This window comes from Pleurodeles waltl, chromosome 2_1 (assembly GCF_031143425.1).
Source record: "Pleurodeles waltl isolate 20211129_DDA chromosome 2_1, aPleWal1.hap1.20221129, whole genome shotgun sequence".
NCBI lineage: Eukaryota > Metazoa > Chordata > Amphibia > Caudata > Salamandridae > Pleurodeles > Pleurodeles waltl.
The window spans coordinates 64,310,955-64,327,090 of NC_090438.1; the positions used below are offsets into that span (position 1 = coordinate 64,310,955).

A 16,136-nucleotide genomic window follows, 5' to 3' on the forward strand; every position below is an offset into this window, starting at 1 on the left:
TTCATTGGCTTGTTTTGTTAATAGTGCTTTTACCTCTATTTTCTAGATGTTGTGCTGACAGTTTGTGCGCTCTTGGGGGAACATCTGGAGGGAAATGTGTGAACTCTATGCAGTAACCATGTTGGATAATTGATAGAACCCATGTGTACGTGGTTATGTCTGACCAATGTTTGTGGTAGTGTGTTAATCTTCCCCCTACTGGTGATGTGTGTTGGGGAAGTGTGACATTGGAGTCACTGTTTGTTACTGGGGGTCTGCTTGGTAGGCTGAAACTTTCCCCTTGATCTTGGGAATTGTCCCCTGAATGATCCACGAAACCCCCCTCTCTGGTATTGGGACTGGTAGGTGGGTTTTGCCTGAGAGGTGGATGCCTCATAAGGTTGCTGTCTAAAACCTCCCCTAAATTGTGGTTTTCTAAATGTCCCTCTATACTGGGAAGAGTAGAGCGCGCTCATGGCTTTGGCCGTGCCAGTGTCCTCCTTCATTTTTTCAATGGCTGTGTCCACTTCTGGTCCAAACAGTTGCTGCTGGTTAAACGGCATGTTTAACACTGCCAGCTGTATCTCAGGTTTGAATCCTGAGCTTCGTAACCAAGCATGTCTCCTGATTGTGATAGCCGTGTTTACAGTTCTTGCGGCGGTGTCTGCGGAGTCCAGTGCCGAACGAATCTGGTTGTTAGAGATGGCTTGCCCTTCCTCTACCACTTGTTGAGCCCATTTCTGAAACTCTTTTGGTAGATGCTGAATGATGTCACTCATTTCATCCCAGTGGGCTCGGTCGTAACGAGCAAGGAGGGCCTGCGAATTTGCAATACGCCACTGGTTGGCCACTTGCGACACCACTCTTTTCCACGCTGCGTCAAACTTGCGGCTTTCTTTATCAGGAGGTGGTGCATCTCCTAATGATTGAGAGTTTGCACGTTTCCTTACAGCCCCAACCACTATAGAGTCCGGTGGGAGCTGCTGCGTAATGAACACATATAAAAAAATATTATATATTTACAAATGTATAAATGTACAAGTTTCATCAATTTAAACGGCTACAGGCTCCCTGGGAGGCGGGTGGGCGCATGTGAATCTGCAGCGACTCATGCCACAAACAGATGTACACTGGGTAAGTGACATTTTCCGTTCGATGGCATGTGTAGCTGCAGATACACATGCTGTGCTTCGACTAGTAAGCAGTTATCTCCCCAAAAGCGGTGGTTTAGCCGGTAGGAGTTGAAGTTGTTTGAAATAATGTTCGTAATACAGCCTGTCCTACTGTGGCTTGTTGTGTTAACACATCTACACAGTAATGTTTTGTGAATGTATGAGGCGTAGACCATGTGACTGCCTTACAGATTTCTGTCATAGGTATATTTCCTAGAGAGGCCATTGTGGCGCCTTTCTTCCTAGTGGAGTGCGCCTTTGGCGTAGTAGGCAGATCTCTTTTTGCTTTAATATAGCAGGTCTGAATACATTTCACTATCCATCTGGCAATGCCTTGTTTGGATATTGGATTTCCTGCATGAGGTTTTTGAAAGGCTATAAACAATTGTTTTGTCTTGAGAAATTGTTTTGTTCTATCAATGTAATACATTAATGCTCTTTTGATGTCTAGCGTATGTAAGGCTCTTTCGGCTACTGAGTCTGGTTGTGGAAAAAAGACTGGGAGTTCCACTGTTTGGTTTAGATGAAACAGTGATATAACTTTTGGTAAGAACTTTGGATTTGTCCAGAGAACCACTTTATGTTTATGTATTTGTATAAAGGGTTCTTGTATAGTGAATGCTTGAATTTCACTTACCCTTCTAAGAGATGTGATAGCTATTAGGAAGGCTACTTTCCAGGTTAAGTATTGCATTTCACAAGAGTGCATGGGTTCAAATGGTGGACCCATGAGTCGTGTTAATACAATATTGAGGTTCCACGAGGGAACTGGTGGTGTTCTTGGGGGTATGATTCTCTTTAGACCCTCCATAAATGCTTTAATGACTGGGATTCTAAAGAGTGATGTTGAATGTGTAATCTGCAGATATTGCTGTGAGATGTATTTTGATAGAAGAAAAGGCTAGGTTTGATTTTTGTAAGTGTAGTAAATAGCTTACGATGCGTGTATTGGCGGATTTTGATTATGATGGCAATAATAAATCTTTTCCATTTGTTTGCATAACAATGTCTTGTAGTAGGTTTTCTAGCTTGCTTAATGACCTCCATACATTCTTGTGTAAGGTCTAAATGTCCAAACTCTAAGACTTCAGGAGCCAGATTGCTAGATTGAGCGATGCTGGATTTGGGTGTCTGATCTGTTGCTTGTGTTGAGTTAATAGATCTGGTCTGTTTGGTAGTTTGATATGAGGTACTACTGACAGGTCTAGTAGTGTTGTGTACCATGGTTGGCGAGCCCAGGTTGGTGCTATCAGTATTAGTTTGAGTCTGTTTTGACTCAATTTGTTTACAAGATAAGGAAGGAGTGGGAGGGGGGAAAAGCATAGGCAAATATCCCTGACCAACTCATCCAAAACACATTGCCCTTGGACTGAGGGTGTGGATACCTGGACGCAAAGTTTTGCGTTTTCTTTTGTTGCGAATAGGTCTATTTCTGGTATTCCCCAGTGTAGAAAGTAAGTTTGTAGTATCTGGGGATGAATTTCCCATTTGTGTGTTTGTTGGTGATCTCGACTGAGATTGTCGGCTAACTGGTTTTGAATCCCTGGGATGTACTGTGCTATTAGGCGAATGTGATTGTGAATCGCCCAATGGCAAATCTTTTGTGCTAAGAGACACAGTTGTGATGAGTGTGTCCCTCCCTGTTTGTTTAGGTAATACATTGTTGTCATGTTGTCTGTTTTGACAAGAATGTGTTTATGGGCTATTAGCGGTTGAAATGCTTTCAATGCTAGAAACACTGCTAACAGCTCTAGATGATTTATATGCAGTTGCCTTTGTTGAATGTCCCATTGTCCCTGTATACTGTGCTGGTTGAGGTGTGCTCCCCACCCTATCATGGAAGCATCTGTTGTGACCACGTATTGAGGCACTGGGTCTTGGAATGGCCGCCCTCGATTTCAATTTATAGGATTCCGCCGTTGAAGCGAGGAGTGTGTTTGGCGGTCTATCAACACTAGATCTTGAAGTTGACCCTGTGCTTGTGTCCATTGTGTTGCTAGGCATTGTTGTAAGGGACGCATGTGTAGTCTTGCGTTCGGGACAATGGCTATGCATGAAGACATCATGCCTAGGAGTTTCATTACAAACCTCACTTGATAGTGTTGGTTTGGGTGCATGTTTAGTATTATATTTTGGAAGGCTTGTACCCTTTGTGGACTTGGAGTGGCAATCCCTTTTTGTGTGTTGAATGTTGCTCCTAAGTACTGTTGTAGTTGACATGGTTGTAGATGTGATTTTTGGCAGTTTATAGAGAACCCTAGTTTGTGAAGGGTTTCTATGACTTATTTTGTGTGTAGAAGACACTGTTAATGAGTGCTGCTTTTTATTAACCAATCGTCTAAGTAAGGGAATACATGCATGTGCTGCCTCCTGATGTGAGCAGCTACTACAAGGCATTTTGTGAATACTCTTGGGGCTGTTGTTATGACGAACGGTAACACTTTGAATTGGTAATGCACGCCTTGGATTACAAACCTCAAGTATTTCCTTTGGGAAGGATGTATGGGTATGTGGAAATAAGCATCCTTGAGATCTAATGTTGACATGTAGTCCTGTTGTTTGAGCAAGGGAATCACATCTTGAAGTGTCACCATGTGAAAGTGATCTGATTTGATGTAAAGACTTAGGGCCTGATTACAACTTTGGAGAAGGTGTTAATCCATCCCAAAAGTGACGGTAAAGTGACGGATATACCACCAGCCATATTACGAGTTCCATAGGATATAATGGACTCGTAATACGGCTGGTGGTATATCCGTCACTTTACCGTCACTTTTGGGACAGATTAACACCTCCTCCAAAGTTGTAATCAGGCACTCAGTGTTCTAAGGTCTAATATGGGTCTCAGTGTTTTGTCCTTTTTTGGAATTAGGAAATACAGGGAGTAAACACCTGTTCCTTTTTGATGGTTGGGTACTAGTTCTATTGCTTCTTTTTGTAACAATGCTTGGACTTCTAGTTGTAACAGATCTAAGTGTTGTTTGGACATGTTGTGTGCTCTTGGAGGCACATCTGGTGGCAAATGTAGGAATTCTATGCAATAACCATGTTGGATAATGGCTAAGACCCACGTGTCCGTAGTTATGTGTTCCCAGTTGTGGTAATCTGCGAGTCTCCCCCCCAATGGTGTTGTGTGGTGGGGGTTTGTGACGTTGAAGTCACTGTTTAGTTTGTGGGGTTTTTGGGCTCTGGAATTTCCCTCTTGTTTTAGGGAACTGTCCATCCCTATATTGTCCTCGAAAACCTCCTCTCTGATATTGGCCCTGATATGTGGGTCTGACTTGTGAGGTGGAAGGCTCTGTGGTTTGGGCCCGAAACCCCCCTCTAAAGTGCGGCTTCCTAAAAGTGCCTCTGCTCTGTGGGGAGTAGAGCGCGCCCATGGCTTTGGCCGTGTCAGTGTCTTTCTTCAGTTTGTCTATCGCTGTATCCACCTCCGGCCCAAATAGTTGTTGTTCATTGAATGGCACATTTAGCACTGCTTGCTGAATTTCGGGCTTAAATCTGGAGGTTCGTCGCCATGCGTGTCTCCGAATGGTTACCGCCGTGTTGACTGTTCTGGCCGCCATGTCTGTTGAGTCCATGGCCGACCTTATTTGGTTGTTGGAGATACTTTGGCCCTCCTCGACAACCTGTTGGGCACGTTTCTGGAACTCTTTGTTCTTTGGGAACTCTTTGGGAAGGTGTTGAATGAGATGTTGCATTTCATCCCAATGTGCCCTGTCGTATCTTGCTAGAAGAGCCTGAGAATTGGCAATTCGCCATTGATTGGCTGCCTGTGCTGCCACCCTTTTGCCTGCTGCATCGAATTTCCGACTTTCTTTGTCGGGCGGTGGTGTGTCTCCAGAAGTTTGTGAGTTCGCCCTTTTTCGGGGTGCTCCTACTACCACTGAATCTGGAGTTCACTGTTGTGTGATGTACACAGGGTCAGTAGGGGGGAGGTTTATATTTCTTCTCCACCATAGGTGTGATGGTTCTGCCTTTGACTGGGTCTTGAAACACATGTTTAGCGTGTTTTAACATTCCTGGCAGCATTGGTAAGCTTTGGTATTGGCTGTGCATAGATGACAGGGTGTTGAGCAAGAAGTCATCTTCTATGGGCTCTGCATGCAGTGCTACATTATGAAATGTAGCTGCCCTGGAAACCACTTGCATATAAGCAGTACTGTCTTCAGGTGGTGAAGGTCTTGCCGGGTAGCATTCGGGACTATTGTCAGAGACCGGTGCATCATACAAATCCCATGCATCCTGGTCATCTTGACTCATCCCTGTGTGCGGTGGTGACTGCATCATTGGGGGTGTTGCCACTTTTGCCTTTGACTGCATTTCCACCTCTTGGAATGCGAGCTTCCGCTTCATTTTGATTGGAGGAAGAGTTCTGATTTTCCCCGTGTCCTTTTGGATATGGAGCCTTCTTTGGGCATGGCCAGGCTTTCCCATGCCCAGCTCTTGTTCAAATCTGTGGCCTTGTAAGTGTGTGGAAAGGCCTTGTTCCTCTGTATAGGAGCTCTGTTTCGGCTCCGAGGAAGAATGTTTCAGTACCAAAATTTTATTTTAAATTTTATTGACAGTCTTTTTCGGCTCTGAGGAAACCTTTTTGATTTTCGGTGTGCTGAATTCTCGGTGCCGTGTCTGTTCGGAGCCGGTATCTCGACCGGAGTCGGATGTCTTCGGCTGCTGGGAGGCCTTTTTCGGTGCCGATGTTTGGTCACTGTGTTTTCGGGTAAAGCCATGGCCTGTTGGCAGTGGCGTCCCCTGGGCCTTCATGATCTTCGAGTGAGTTTTTGCCGGGGATGGTTTACTCACGGTTTGCTGCGTCTTCGGCTGCTCACTCTCGGACTCGTCCGAGTCCGAATCTCGAATGGAGAATGTCTCCTCCTCTTCTTCGACGTCGGTGTGTCCGGCCGGTGTTGACGCCATCTGGAGTCTTCGAGCTCTACGATCCCGCAGTGTCTTCTTGCATCGAAATGCCCGACAGGCCTCGCAAGTATCCTCTTTGTGTTCGGGGGACAAACACAGATTACAGACCAAGTGTTGGTCTGTATAAGGATACTTTGCGTGGCAGTTGGGGCAGAAGCAGAAGGGGGTCCGGTCCATGAGCGTTGTAGATGGACGCGGTCGGGCCGACCAGGCCCCGCCGAGGCGTGAAAACCCCGAAGGGCTGCCGGAACTTTTCTTTCTTTGGTGTCGATGTGCTAGCACTAACCCGGTACCGAGCGCAAACAATACCGTCAAATTTTCCGATGGATAACTATCTTTTCCGAACCGAAACACGGAGCGTAGAGGAACACGTCCGAACCCGATGGCGGAAAGAAAACAATCTAAGATGGAGTCGACGCCCATGCGCAATGGAGCCGAAAGGTAGGAATCCCTCGGTCTCGTGACTCGAAAAGACTTCTTCGAAGAAAAACAACTTGTAACACTCAGAGTCCAACACTAGATGGCAGGATAATGCACAGCATGTGTATCTGCAGCTACACATGCCATCGAACATATATATATATATATATATATATATATATATATATATAATTAAATAAATCATTATGGCAGCGACCGTGACGCAGTGGAGGAAAGGGTGTGAGGAGAAATCAATGTGGATAGTGCAACGGGGAGTAGGGAGCAGTGGTGCTACGGAGGAGTGGGGGGAAGGGAGTTAACTTGAGAGGCAAACAAAAGTTGGCGGGCAGGGGAGCAACAAAGAAACTTGAGACCAGGACTGAAAAAATAAAAAGCAGATCTGAAAGGGTGGGAGAAGCAATGGACGAGCAGGGAAGGAGGGAGCAACACAGAAGGTGTGAAGTGAGTGGGTATATGGGGGGGGAGCAGCATACAAGGGACAGAGCAAGAAAACACACAGAGTGCTAAAAGAAAAACGTAGGTCCCTGAAAAAGAGCAGTGAAAGGATTCAAATCCTCCAATCAAAGGGAAAGTAAAGAAGCTATGCAACAGGGGAGGGAAAACACAAGAGGAAGGAAAGCCATCAAATAACGGGCAAGCAAATGAGATTGAAAAGAAAGCCAAACAATGGTAAGTAATGGGCTGGACTAGAACCCACTGTTAGTACTGGTACGGACAGATCTAAGACTACAGACTGCCAAACAACTGTCTGTAGTTAAGACCTAAAAATGCTCCACAGACTGCTTTTTGGTTTCACATCAGAATTCCAAACTGCCTAAAATGGAGGATCAGCACTACATTTGATCTCTGAGTATCGAGTACTAATGGTGGGTCTCTTGTAGATATTTCATTTTTCAGAGACATTGTCAAAAACGTTTACACATTCTGTAAAAGAAATATATGAACACCATGATTGATATATCACAAGAAATCGGTCGATATGGAGGACATGCACGCCCACACTAAGGGCCAGATGTACGAAAGGATTTTACCCATTCTGTCTCTATGGGAAAAAGCTTTCGTAAATATGGCCCCAAGTGTGTAAGAACATGGTCAATGGTGAAATAATGAAACCATAAGATGCAATGCAAACTGAGTGCGAAAAAACTGAAGAACAGTAATCATCACTAATAAGGGTGAGATGAGGCATATCAAAAAGTATATTTGTAAAAACAAGCAAAAATACGTTCTTGGGGAGGGACCTCGGGAGAAAATACATCAGGGAAGCACACAAAGGATGAGCACTTATAAATGAAAGATTAAAATTTGGTAGGACAATTCTGTGACTAATAAGCTAGAGATCTTTGATAAAGCTGGAACAAAAGGAGGACGAAAATAGACAAATGTTTACCATTTATTTTGTTTGTTTTTTTACCAAGGTGCTGATCACAGTTCTCGCTGTTCTGCTGAAAGCTTCACAATGGAACAAGCAAGAACAGAAAGCAGTCTTTGTCCCATGTTATCCGTAGGTCCAAAACAAACATTGATTCAAGTAATCAGGGTCTGCTGTCATTCAAACCCAAAGATGAAAATTACAGTCATGTAGATGCGATCAGCAAATCTGACCACCTGGCCTCGGAATGCTCAGGAAGATACTTTCCCTTGGAATCTACCCACCTGGCTAGTATCGATGGACAAGTGCCACAAACGTTCAGCTAAGAAGAACTTAGGATTTATTTTGAACGGAGCTCTGCTTAATCTGTAGGGCCTGGTAGCTCTTGCTTTTAGTTCTTCAAAAGAGTCTGCCTTTTATCCTTGATGCTCTCCACATAGCAGTAGTAGGAGGCTGTGTGTGCTCTCCTGGATTCTGGAAATGCTTTGCATCTTTGTCTTGCCCCACAGTGTGCTAAAAAAGCTACAACCAGTCAAAACATTTCCAGTACGCACTACACAAAACCTTTTCAATTTTGATCAGATTCCTAAAGCTCACTAGTGTCTGTACTGGCTGCTTGTTGGACTGCACTTATTTAAGTTCCTCTTAAGGTCCATTGTGTTTTATTGTTCACACCCAATTACTCAATAACAGAATGTCACAAGTATACACTCCAGTCAGGTCCCTCTGGTCTAGCATTAAGCGTCTCATGAAAGTCTCAAGCTTCTCAAAAGCCTCTAGTGTTAGTTGGGCTTTCAAAGCTGTAGGTCCTAAACTGCAATGCACTATTGGCAAATCTGTGTTTTATTCCCGATTTCCCAGATTCTCAAAAACCTCTGATGACTTACTTGCCTTGTTGACAGTCACTGAGGCTATAGGGCGTAGACCATAGTTTATTCAAGTTTCCAGCACCATGTGGTCTTTGGGGTACAAGTGTTTTAAATGTTCAGTCAATCGAAATCTGAAAACCACTGCAGATAGGAATGATGTTGCAGCAATCCTACTGGAGCGAGACATCATTATTGATACTGTTCACCACCAATCACTACTAGAGAAACTCAATAGAAAAGGCATAAAGGGAATCAACTTCAACTGGATCTCTTCCTCCCTCATCGAGAGATCGAGCATAATCTTTGTTCCTCCATTTACATCCCCAGATTTCAAAGTTAAGGCAGCGTACCAAGAGGACCAAAATCTTTCAACCCAGAATGCTACAGCTATGAAGATATCATGTAGATCATTGTAAACTGCAAAATCTGAGAATCTTGCTATGTATGTATGTAGTATTTGTACAGCACAAACCTACCCAAAAGCAAGGGGAGCTCCAACTCACAACTAGCAGAAAGCTAACTCGTGAGTAGATGACTGGCTCTAAGCAGCTGATACATGGATGCTAACAAATCACCTTAAACTTGCGGAGATTGGAGGAATGACGCATCCTCCGACAGTCTGGCCCAAGGAAACGGGATTCCCACCGACAACAGGCAGAAGTAAGAAATCTAGGAGCAATCAGATTCAGGTAGTTAGTTGGCTCCCCAAGCAATTCATAAGAAGAGGCATTCTGACTATGAGGACCCTAAGAGGAAACATTCCAAATCTGGGAATCGCACACACACTTCACAAGATCACTTCCCACATATTGCACCTGGATTACGCAAACTGACTACCACATTCTCCCTCTATATCGTGATGGCTAGATTACATCCAAAACACTGCGGTGAGATATCTGCTACCCCGAAGTGTACGTGCCCACTTCATCAACCACAGAAGCTGTGCAATGGCTTCTGGCTGCTAGACAATTAGCTTTCCAATTCATCTGCATAACAAACGCAATATAGGGAATCAGAGGCAAAGCTCAAAAGATATTCTATGCAAACAACTTCTGATCTTGCCTGGCACCACAATCGATCATCCCACCTTACAACAAAAAGCAAACAGGGGAAAATTCTCTCTGTTTAAAAAGCTAAACTCTGGAATTTGCTTCCAAAAAGACAGGCTCCACTGACAATCCCTTGAAATGTAGGAAGAATGAAGCCCTGGCTCTTCCCAAGAGGAAACTACAACAGCTAGCCAAGCCTCACAACAAAGATGGAGAACGATAGTGTGGCAAATCCGCACTGCCATGAAAAGGGTACACAATTCTCCAATATGTTACCGCAAATGCTGCGCAAGATCCATGTCCAAAATGGCTGCTCTCAAAAATGTCAGTCGATGTTTACAACACTGATCTGGATTGATAAAATATTCTTAACTGTTCTTGTCCAGTTGTACATGTTAGCACTTTTAGCATTACACTGGCTCTGCCATGGCCTGCTAGACCTGAAAATGCAAAATAAATACTAGCATGAACCACTTACCAAGGAACATACAAGGTACAGCCCTACATACATTTCCACCAAGTCCTAAGGAACTGAAAATGTAATTAACATGCTTGTTTTGATGGATACAGCAATGCCCACTACAGAAGCTTTTTTATATTACCATTACCATACTTACTCTTCGAAGGCCAGTAGAACTGAAATTTAAGTAAGTTGTTTGCATTAACCAGAACAATGTTTTTTTAACAGATAGTAATTGTTTGCACTGTAAATGACTAGATCAGAATTTTGTTGTAATTAAACTACTGATGAATTGTCAGAACAGTTATGACAACGTTCTTAGACTTCGATTGCTGATGATACCTACGAATACCTGCTTGACAAATTGCACAACAATAGATACCACCTACATGACAATATTTCTTATGCTTAAGAACCCGATACCTCATTCCTCGCAGTTCAAGCTCATGCTCAGCAGTGACCAACAAAAGTGAAACCCTGGTCCTTGCACGTGATACCTACACTGCCAACATAGTGCTTGCGCTTACACAATTAGTGTCATAAAAAAACTTGGAGTAAGGCTTCTAAGCGGGAGTGAAAAACACCCCAAAACCTTCCTACTCTGTTTGTGTTCCATGGGGAAAACGATCTACATGGAAAACGACTTCATGGGTGGAGAAATAAAATCAATAAATACGGTAAAGTGCGTTAGTGCCTCATTTCTAACTGAAACTGGATGGGTTTAAGACAACAAAAATCGGTTGTATTAAGGTTCGGTGCAAGAATAAGGATCTCACATTTCTGTAAATGTTATGACAAGAGAACAATTGTAGGCATAAGTCTACCAGCCATAAAAAAAAAGAACTTACTTTTTAATAGTTGTTTTCCCCGATCTGATTCACGTAACACAACAACCAAGTTATAGGCATACACTTCTAAGGTGTAGTTATATTTCTTGAGTACAGAAGAAAAGCAAAATACATTCCGAATGCTTAATTATGGAGCAAACGAAAGAGGCACAAAAATGTCAGATAATATAGGTAGATTTTAAATTAAATTTGAGGCGCACTCTTGGTGGGATGGTGCATCAGTGAGCTGTCAAAAATACGATCCTTCGGTTGTGAAGAAGACATTGGATACAACAATATGGCTCACGAGGTAGACACAAAGTTTATGAATGGGCGGCCAGCCCATTGCCACATTATGGGTGGCATCAGCTTAGCTGTAGGGTTTATATATTGAAGGGATAGGTGTAAGCTTCAGACTTCCCAAGTATTACAAGACCTCACGGCCACAGATGTACTGTTTCCATGTGTCAAACCATGCCCCAATGGATCAGCCAACACTCAGCTCTTCTGTTGGACCTAAATAAATAGGAACCAGCAATGTCCATGAAGACCCATTTCACAGAATTAATAACTGTGCAGAAGCGCACACCCCCACCACAAATGCCTTCTTCACCAAACTCACGACAAAGCGTACATGTTTTAAGTTAAAAATAAATAAAGCAACATGGCCATGGTTTTGATAAATGGCTTTTTATTACAAAAAAATTACCAATTCATGGTTTCAGGGTGTTCACCCTATGTAAACCATTGAGTCTGCTATTTTCATTTAATATTAAACACAAGTTAAATAGAAGTTCATTAGTAAGCTTCGCCAGGTCCGCAGCGCCTTACTTTAAGAACAGAAGGCTGCGGTGGGGTGCACAATGGCTGAAACTAAGTGGTTGATGGCGGTTCCCCAGCACCTCTCGGGTGTGCACTGAAGCCTGATGTCTTAAGGTGATGTGGAAACACACAATCTTCGAGCCAACGATAAGCCATGGTCCTCAAACGCAGTAGTATTGCTACATTCGCAGTAGCAAGCCTTGAACCCTGGGTTGGTTGAAGCCAATGTACTACAGCTCTATAGTGTACCCAAGAGGAAGAAGTCTGAAGAAAGTTCCCCTTCTAAACCCAAAAATGTACTCTGGCGTCAAGTCAATTATTTATGTAACGATGTGGTTCATGTAAGTTAAATCGAAGTCACTGTGTACACCGTACTGGGTTCAAATATTCTTCCAGGTGAATACTAGCTGGGAGGGAACAGCAAATGCAGTCACAGACGTGGTCACCAATCTCTCCCATCGAGACCCAGAGTCTGTTACTTGAACTGGTTGTCAATCAATGTGCCCTTCATCTTGGCCTTCTTGGCTTCTAGTTCAGCCTGCATAGAATAAACAAAGTTAAGGAAAGATGGAGAAAGAATTTACAAGTAGATAAGGCATGGACATCTGAATTCACGATAGGATAAACTTCAAAGAAAACTTTCCGCATAGAAATGTAAACTAAGACTAATACACGACAGAGGGATTTGTTAATAAAACAAGAGCACAGAGGATATTCTGCAAGAAATAACAGGACGAATCATGAAGGGCCACAGATTTGCAAACCTGCTGCCAAGAGGAACCACACAAAACAGATCATAAAGCCAATGATCACTGCCCTGCAGCAGCAAAGGTAAATTTCCTTCATTAACTTTGTCTTTAACAGCAAAGATGCTCTGGGCACAGCAGTAAAGATGCTCAAAGTGTGTGCTCCGATTCACAAGGTTTAGGGGCTCGTATGGCACTTACTGAACGTATGAGGTGTCTCTGAAACTGTACAGGCCAGGAGTGCTGAAGGGACTCCATAATAGCTGCGTAGTCCACCTTAACGGGCTATAGCAGCCACTATAGGCCTGCTCCCTTGTTAAAGGCCCTTGCTTTTGGCTCAGGCATTTAACAAGGCAGAGGATAATGGCCGGTGTAGCCCACCTAGGGCGGGCTATAAAGCTATTAGAAACTTCCACCCCATCAGGGCAGAACGTTCTAATTAGTAAAACAAAGGCCTCAAGTAGCCAGTGGTGGTTGAAATCCCCTCGGGCTCCGTGAGGCCTTTGTTCACAGCTGTTGCTGTGAAAAACAAACATGGGAATGTTGGGGCTCCGGGTTTTTACCAGCCATTAGAAGCCCAGAGCACTCCACTGTCTTCAATGGAGCTCTCAACATTCCAGTGTTCTAATATAGCTTTGGAACCCGCCGTAGCGGGCTCTACCGGCTATTAAAGGCCCGCTCCCCCGTTAAAGGCCCGAGCCGAAGGCGAGGGCCTTTAACAAGGGAGAGGGCCTTTAATAGCAGGTAGAGCCAGCTACGGCGGGTTCTAAGGCTATAGAACATTCTGCCAATCAGGGCAGAATGTTCTATTAAATAAAAGAAATTCCTCACGGAGCCCATCCCCTCGGGCTCCGTAAGGCTTTGTTCACAGCTGTTGCTGTGAACAAAGCGAACATTGGAATGTTGGCGTTGCGGGCTTTTACCGGCCAGTAAAAGCCCGGAGCACTCCATTGTTTTCAATGGAGGTGGCAACGTTCTAATGTTCTAATAGGATATCTTTCCAGTATAGTGCAGTAATGGAGAACTCATATAATCGCAATGTCATGAACGAGAATCATCACATTAAAACAAAGAACAAAAGGTTATTTCCTCATGTACAATCTGACAGTCTTCAGGAAGGTGTACCAAAGATGCCTCAAAAATCACAAACTGCTTATGTTGTCACTGGAGACACAATAGCTTGGCATCGTGTTCTTGGTAGCATTTTACTTCTTGCCTGTCACCCTATTACCGCTTGCTCACACTTTTCTGCAGTGTCCCCAAATAACCCCCCACCCAAACACACATGACCTGTAAACTCAGACAAGAGCAACACTAGGGAAAATATAAAATACTGCTTCTCCCCTTTCTTGGTGTCTCGGTCTCTCAGATGGCACCAATCTGTTTCTAACACTACCATATGTTCCTCCAGCAGGGCCCTTTAAAATGACCAGATATTTTGATTACTACCCTCCTGAGCAGAAAGAAACGTAGTGGGCCAGACAGGCAGGCGAGCAGGTGAACCAGCTCTTGAAATGTGTTGTCTCTAGGAACTTCCACAAAGTGCAAAATAATTGAAGGTATTGCTTTCCAGCGGTAATCACAACTACCTCCTCCTTCTGTGAAGAGTCACGCGTCGGTAAACAATAAATAGAGCATAGGGAACGGATACCGGGGGTGGGCACTTGGGGGGTGGGGGATACACAAGTCGTGCTCTACTAAGGAAAGTGCTCTGATCTGAGCAAGGAGCACTAAGGGGTCAAAGCTGAGCTTGTGCTTAAAAAATAGCCACTGTCTGGCTCTGCAGACATCACCCGCACCAAGGTATCTTAATCAACACAAATGACATGTTTGACAACTTGGCTTCGACAACTGCTGGTGGTGGACAAGAAAGGACGTGATCAGCTCATAACACACCAACACAGCAGGACTTAAAAAAAACATCATGATTAACAAGACAGAGCTCTGCCTCTTCAAGCCACCAGTCGGACAGGAGACCTCACTCACCAGTTCCTGTAGCCGTCTCTTGCTCATTCCTTTGCGCTCCAGCTGCTTCTCGATCACCTTTGCGTTCTGTGCATACGAGTCCGCCACCTCCCTCTGCAACAACAAGCAGATCATTGGCAGGTTACATATAGACACATCTGGATACGGGGCAGATACTAACATGGAAGAGTGGACAATGCAAAGACGACGCAGCAACCTCAAGGATTCCAAAAGATGCTCACATAACGAGACAAGAATCAAGAAGGTCTTGATCTCAAGTGTTTTTTCCTTGGAACATATCTCTTTTAATGGAAACAAAGGAAACACAAGACAATACTCATCCCGTATGAAAGCCAAATTCAGGAAACTGAGGGCTCAAAGACATTTAAAACACAATGCCATGGGGGCAGCAGGCTCGAAGAGAGTATGTGTATGCCATCTACGCTGATGTTTCAACTGCAGTGTTAACTACACAGCCAAAGAGTGCACCGTGCTCACTTTTAAAGAAGGAAAGAGAATCCTGCACACTAATTTCAGACCAGGCATTCAAGAACAAGGAAATCTAACTTTTCTTGTTCTTCCAAAAACTTCTACTGAAGGAAAACCTAATGGACAACATCCCTCATACAGACATACACCCAAACGAAAAAGGACTGGCAAAGAACCTATTTTGCGCGCACAGCTGTGTGTGTTGCTCAATTCAGAAAGCAGAATGTCAGTCACCTGTGATGCTCCTACGTGAAGAGAAAGCTGAAACCAGGCACATGTCTGGGTTAGCTGGACCAATGAAACAAACATCAACCAATACAAGCAAGTGAAAGAGCTAACAGGTTGAACAAAGATGGCACAGGGAGGCACCAGGCAAGAGGCACAACAAGAAGAGTGGCATTAAAGTAGCAAAATATTAAGAGGAAGATGAGATATTACTGATTTATGTTTTTTATTTGTAGACTAGACATGCATTTTTGTTACTGTTTTTATTTGATGTTTTATCTGATGATAGTGGCTTGGTCTCTTATCCTTTTGTTTCACTTCTTTGACCCCCACCCTCCCCAGCTGTAGATATATTCGGTATGGAATAGATGAGAATTAGAATGTAAAGGTTTACACCTCCTGCAATACTAGGAACAATATTTTGTACTGTGAACAATTACACACACAAAAAGGTTAAAGTGGCGTAACAGATAGGTGTTAAAATCAGATAAGAACTACGTTTATAAAACTGAAAAACCACTGAAATTCGCCAGTGATAATCCGGGGAAACTAACTATAACTTGCGCCCCCATTATGCACTGCTTATGCACTCACATATTATAACACTCATGACATATCAAATGACATCACGAATAAGAACTCAAATGACATCACTGATTAAATCCTTCAAGAGACTGTAGGAAAGTACCATCTTGCCTGGCATGTTACCCCCATATTTCACTGTATATATGTTGTTTTAGTTGTATGTGTCACTGGGACCCTGCCAGCCCGGGCCCCAGTGCTCATAAGTGTGCCCTGTATGT

General features: G+C 43.7%; 1 protein-coding gene and 1 long non-coding RNA gene across 5 annotated transcripts in view; one reads left to right on the forward strand and one right to left on the reverse strand.

Annotated features, from left to right (window-relative positions):
* LOC138261282 (uncharacterized) overlaps window positions 1-16,136 on the forward strand; it is a 105,457-nt gene that overhangs the window by 72,651 nt on the left and 16,670 nt on the right. For 3 of the 4 annotated variants that reach the window (XR_011199063.1, XR_011199066.1, XR_011199065.1), the window contains one exon: window positions 7,928-11,767. The exons of the other annotated variant lie outside the window; for it this stretch is intronic. This is a non-coding gene — a long non-coding RNA (uncharacterized lncRNA). Of the gene's footprint in view, window positions 1-7,927; window positions 11,768-16,136 lie in introns of those variants that run through there. 4 annotated transcript variants of the gene reach the window in all.
* STEEP1 (STING1 ER exit protein 1) overlaps window positions 11,761-16,136 on the reverse strand; it is a 57,973-nt gene continuing 53,597 nt past the window's right edge. The window contains exons 6-7 of the mRNA XM_069210075.1: window positions 14,641-14,733; window positions 11,761-12,446 (exon numbers count right to left, since the gene is read on the reverse strand). Of these exons, the coding sequence (XP_069066176.1) occupies window positions 12,384-12,446; window positions 14,641-14,733 (156 nt within the window). The 3' untranslated portion in view covers window positions 11,761-12,383. The remainder of the gene's footprint in view (window positions 12,447-14,640; window positions 14,734-16,136) is intronic.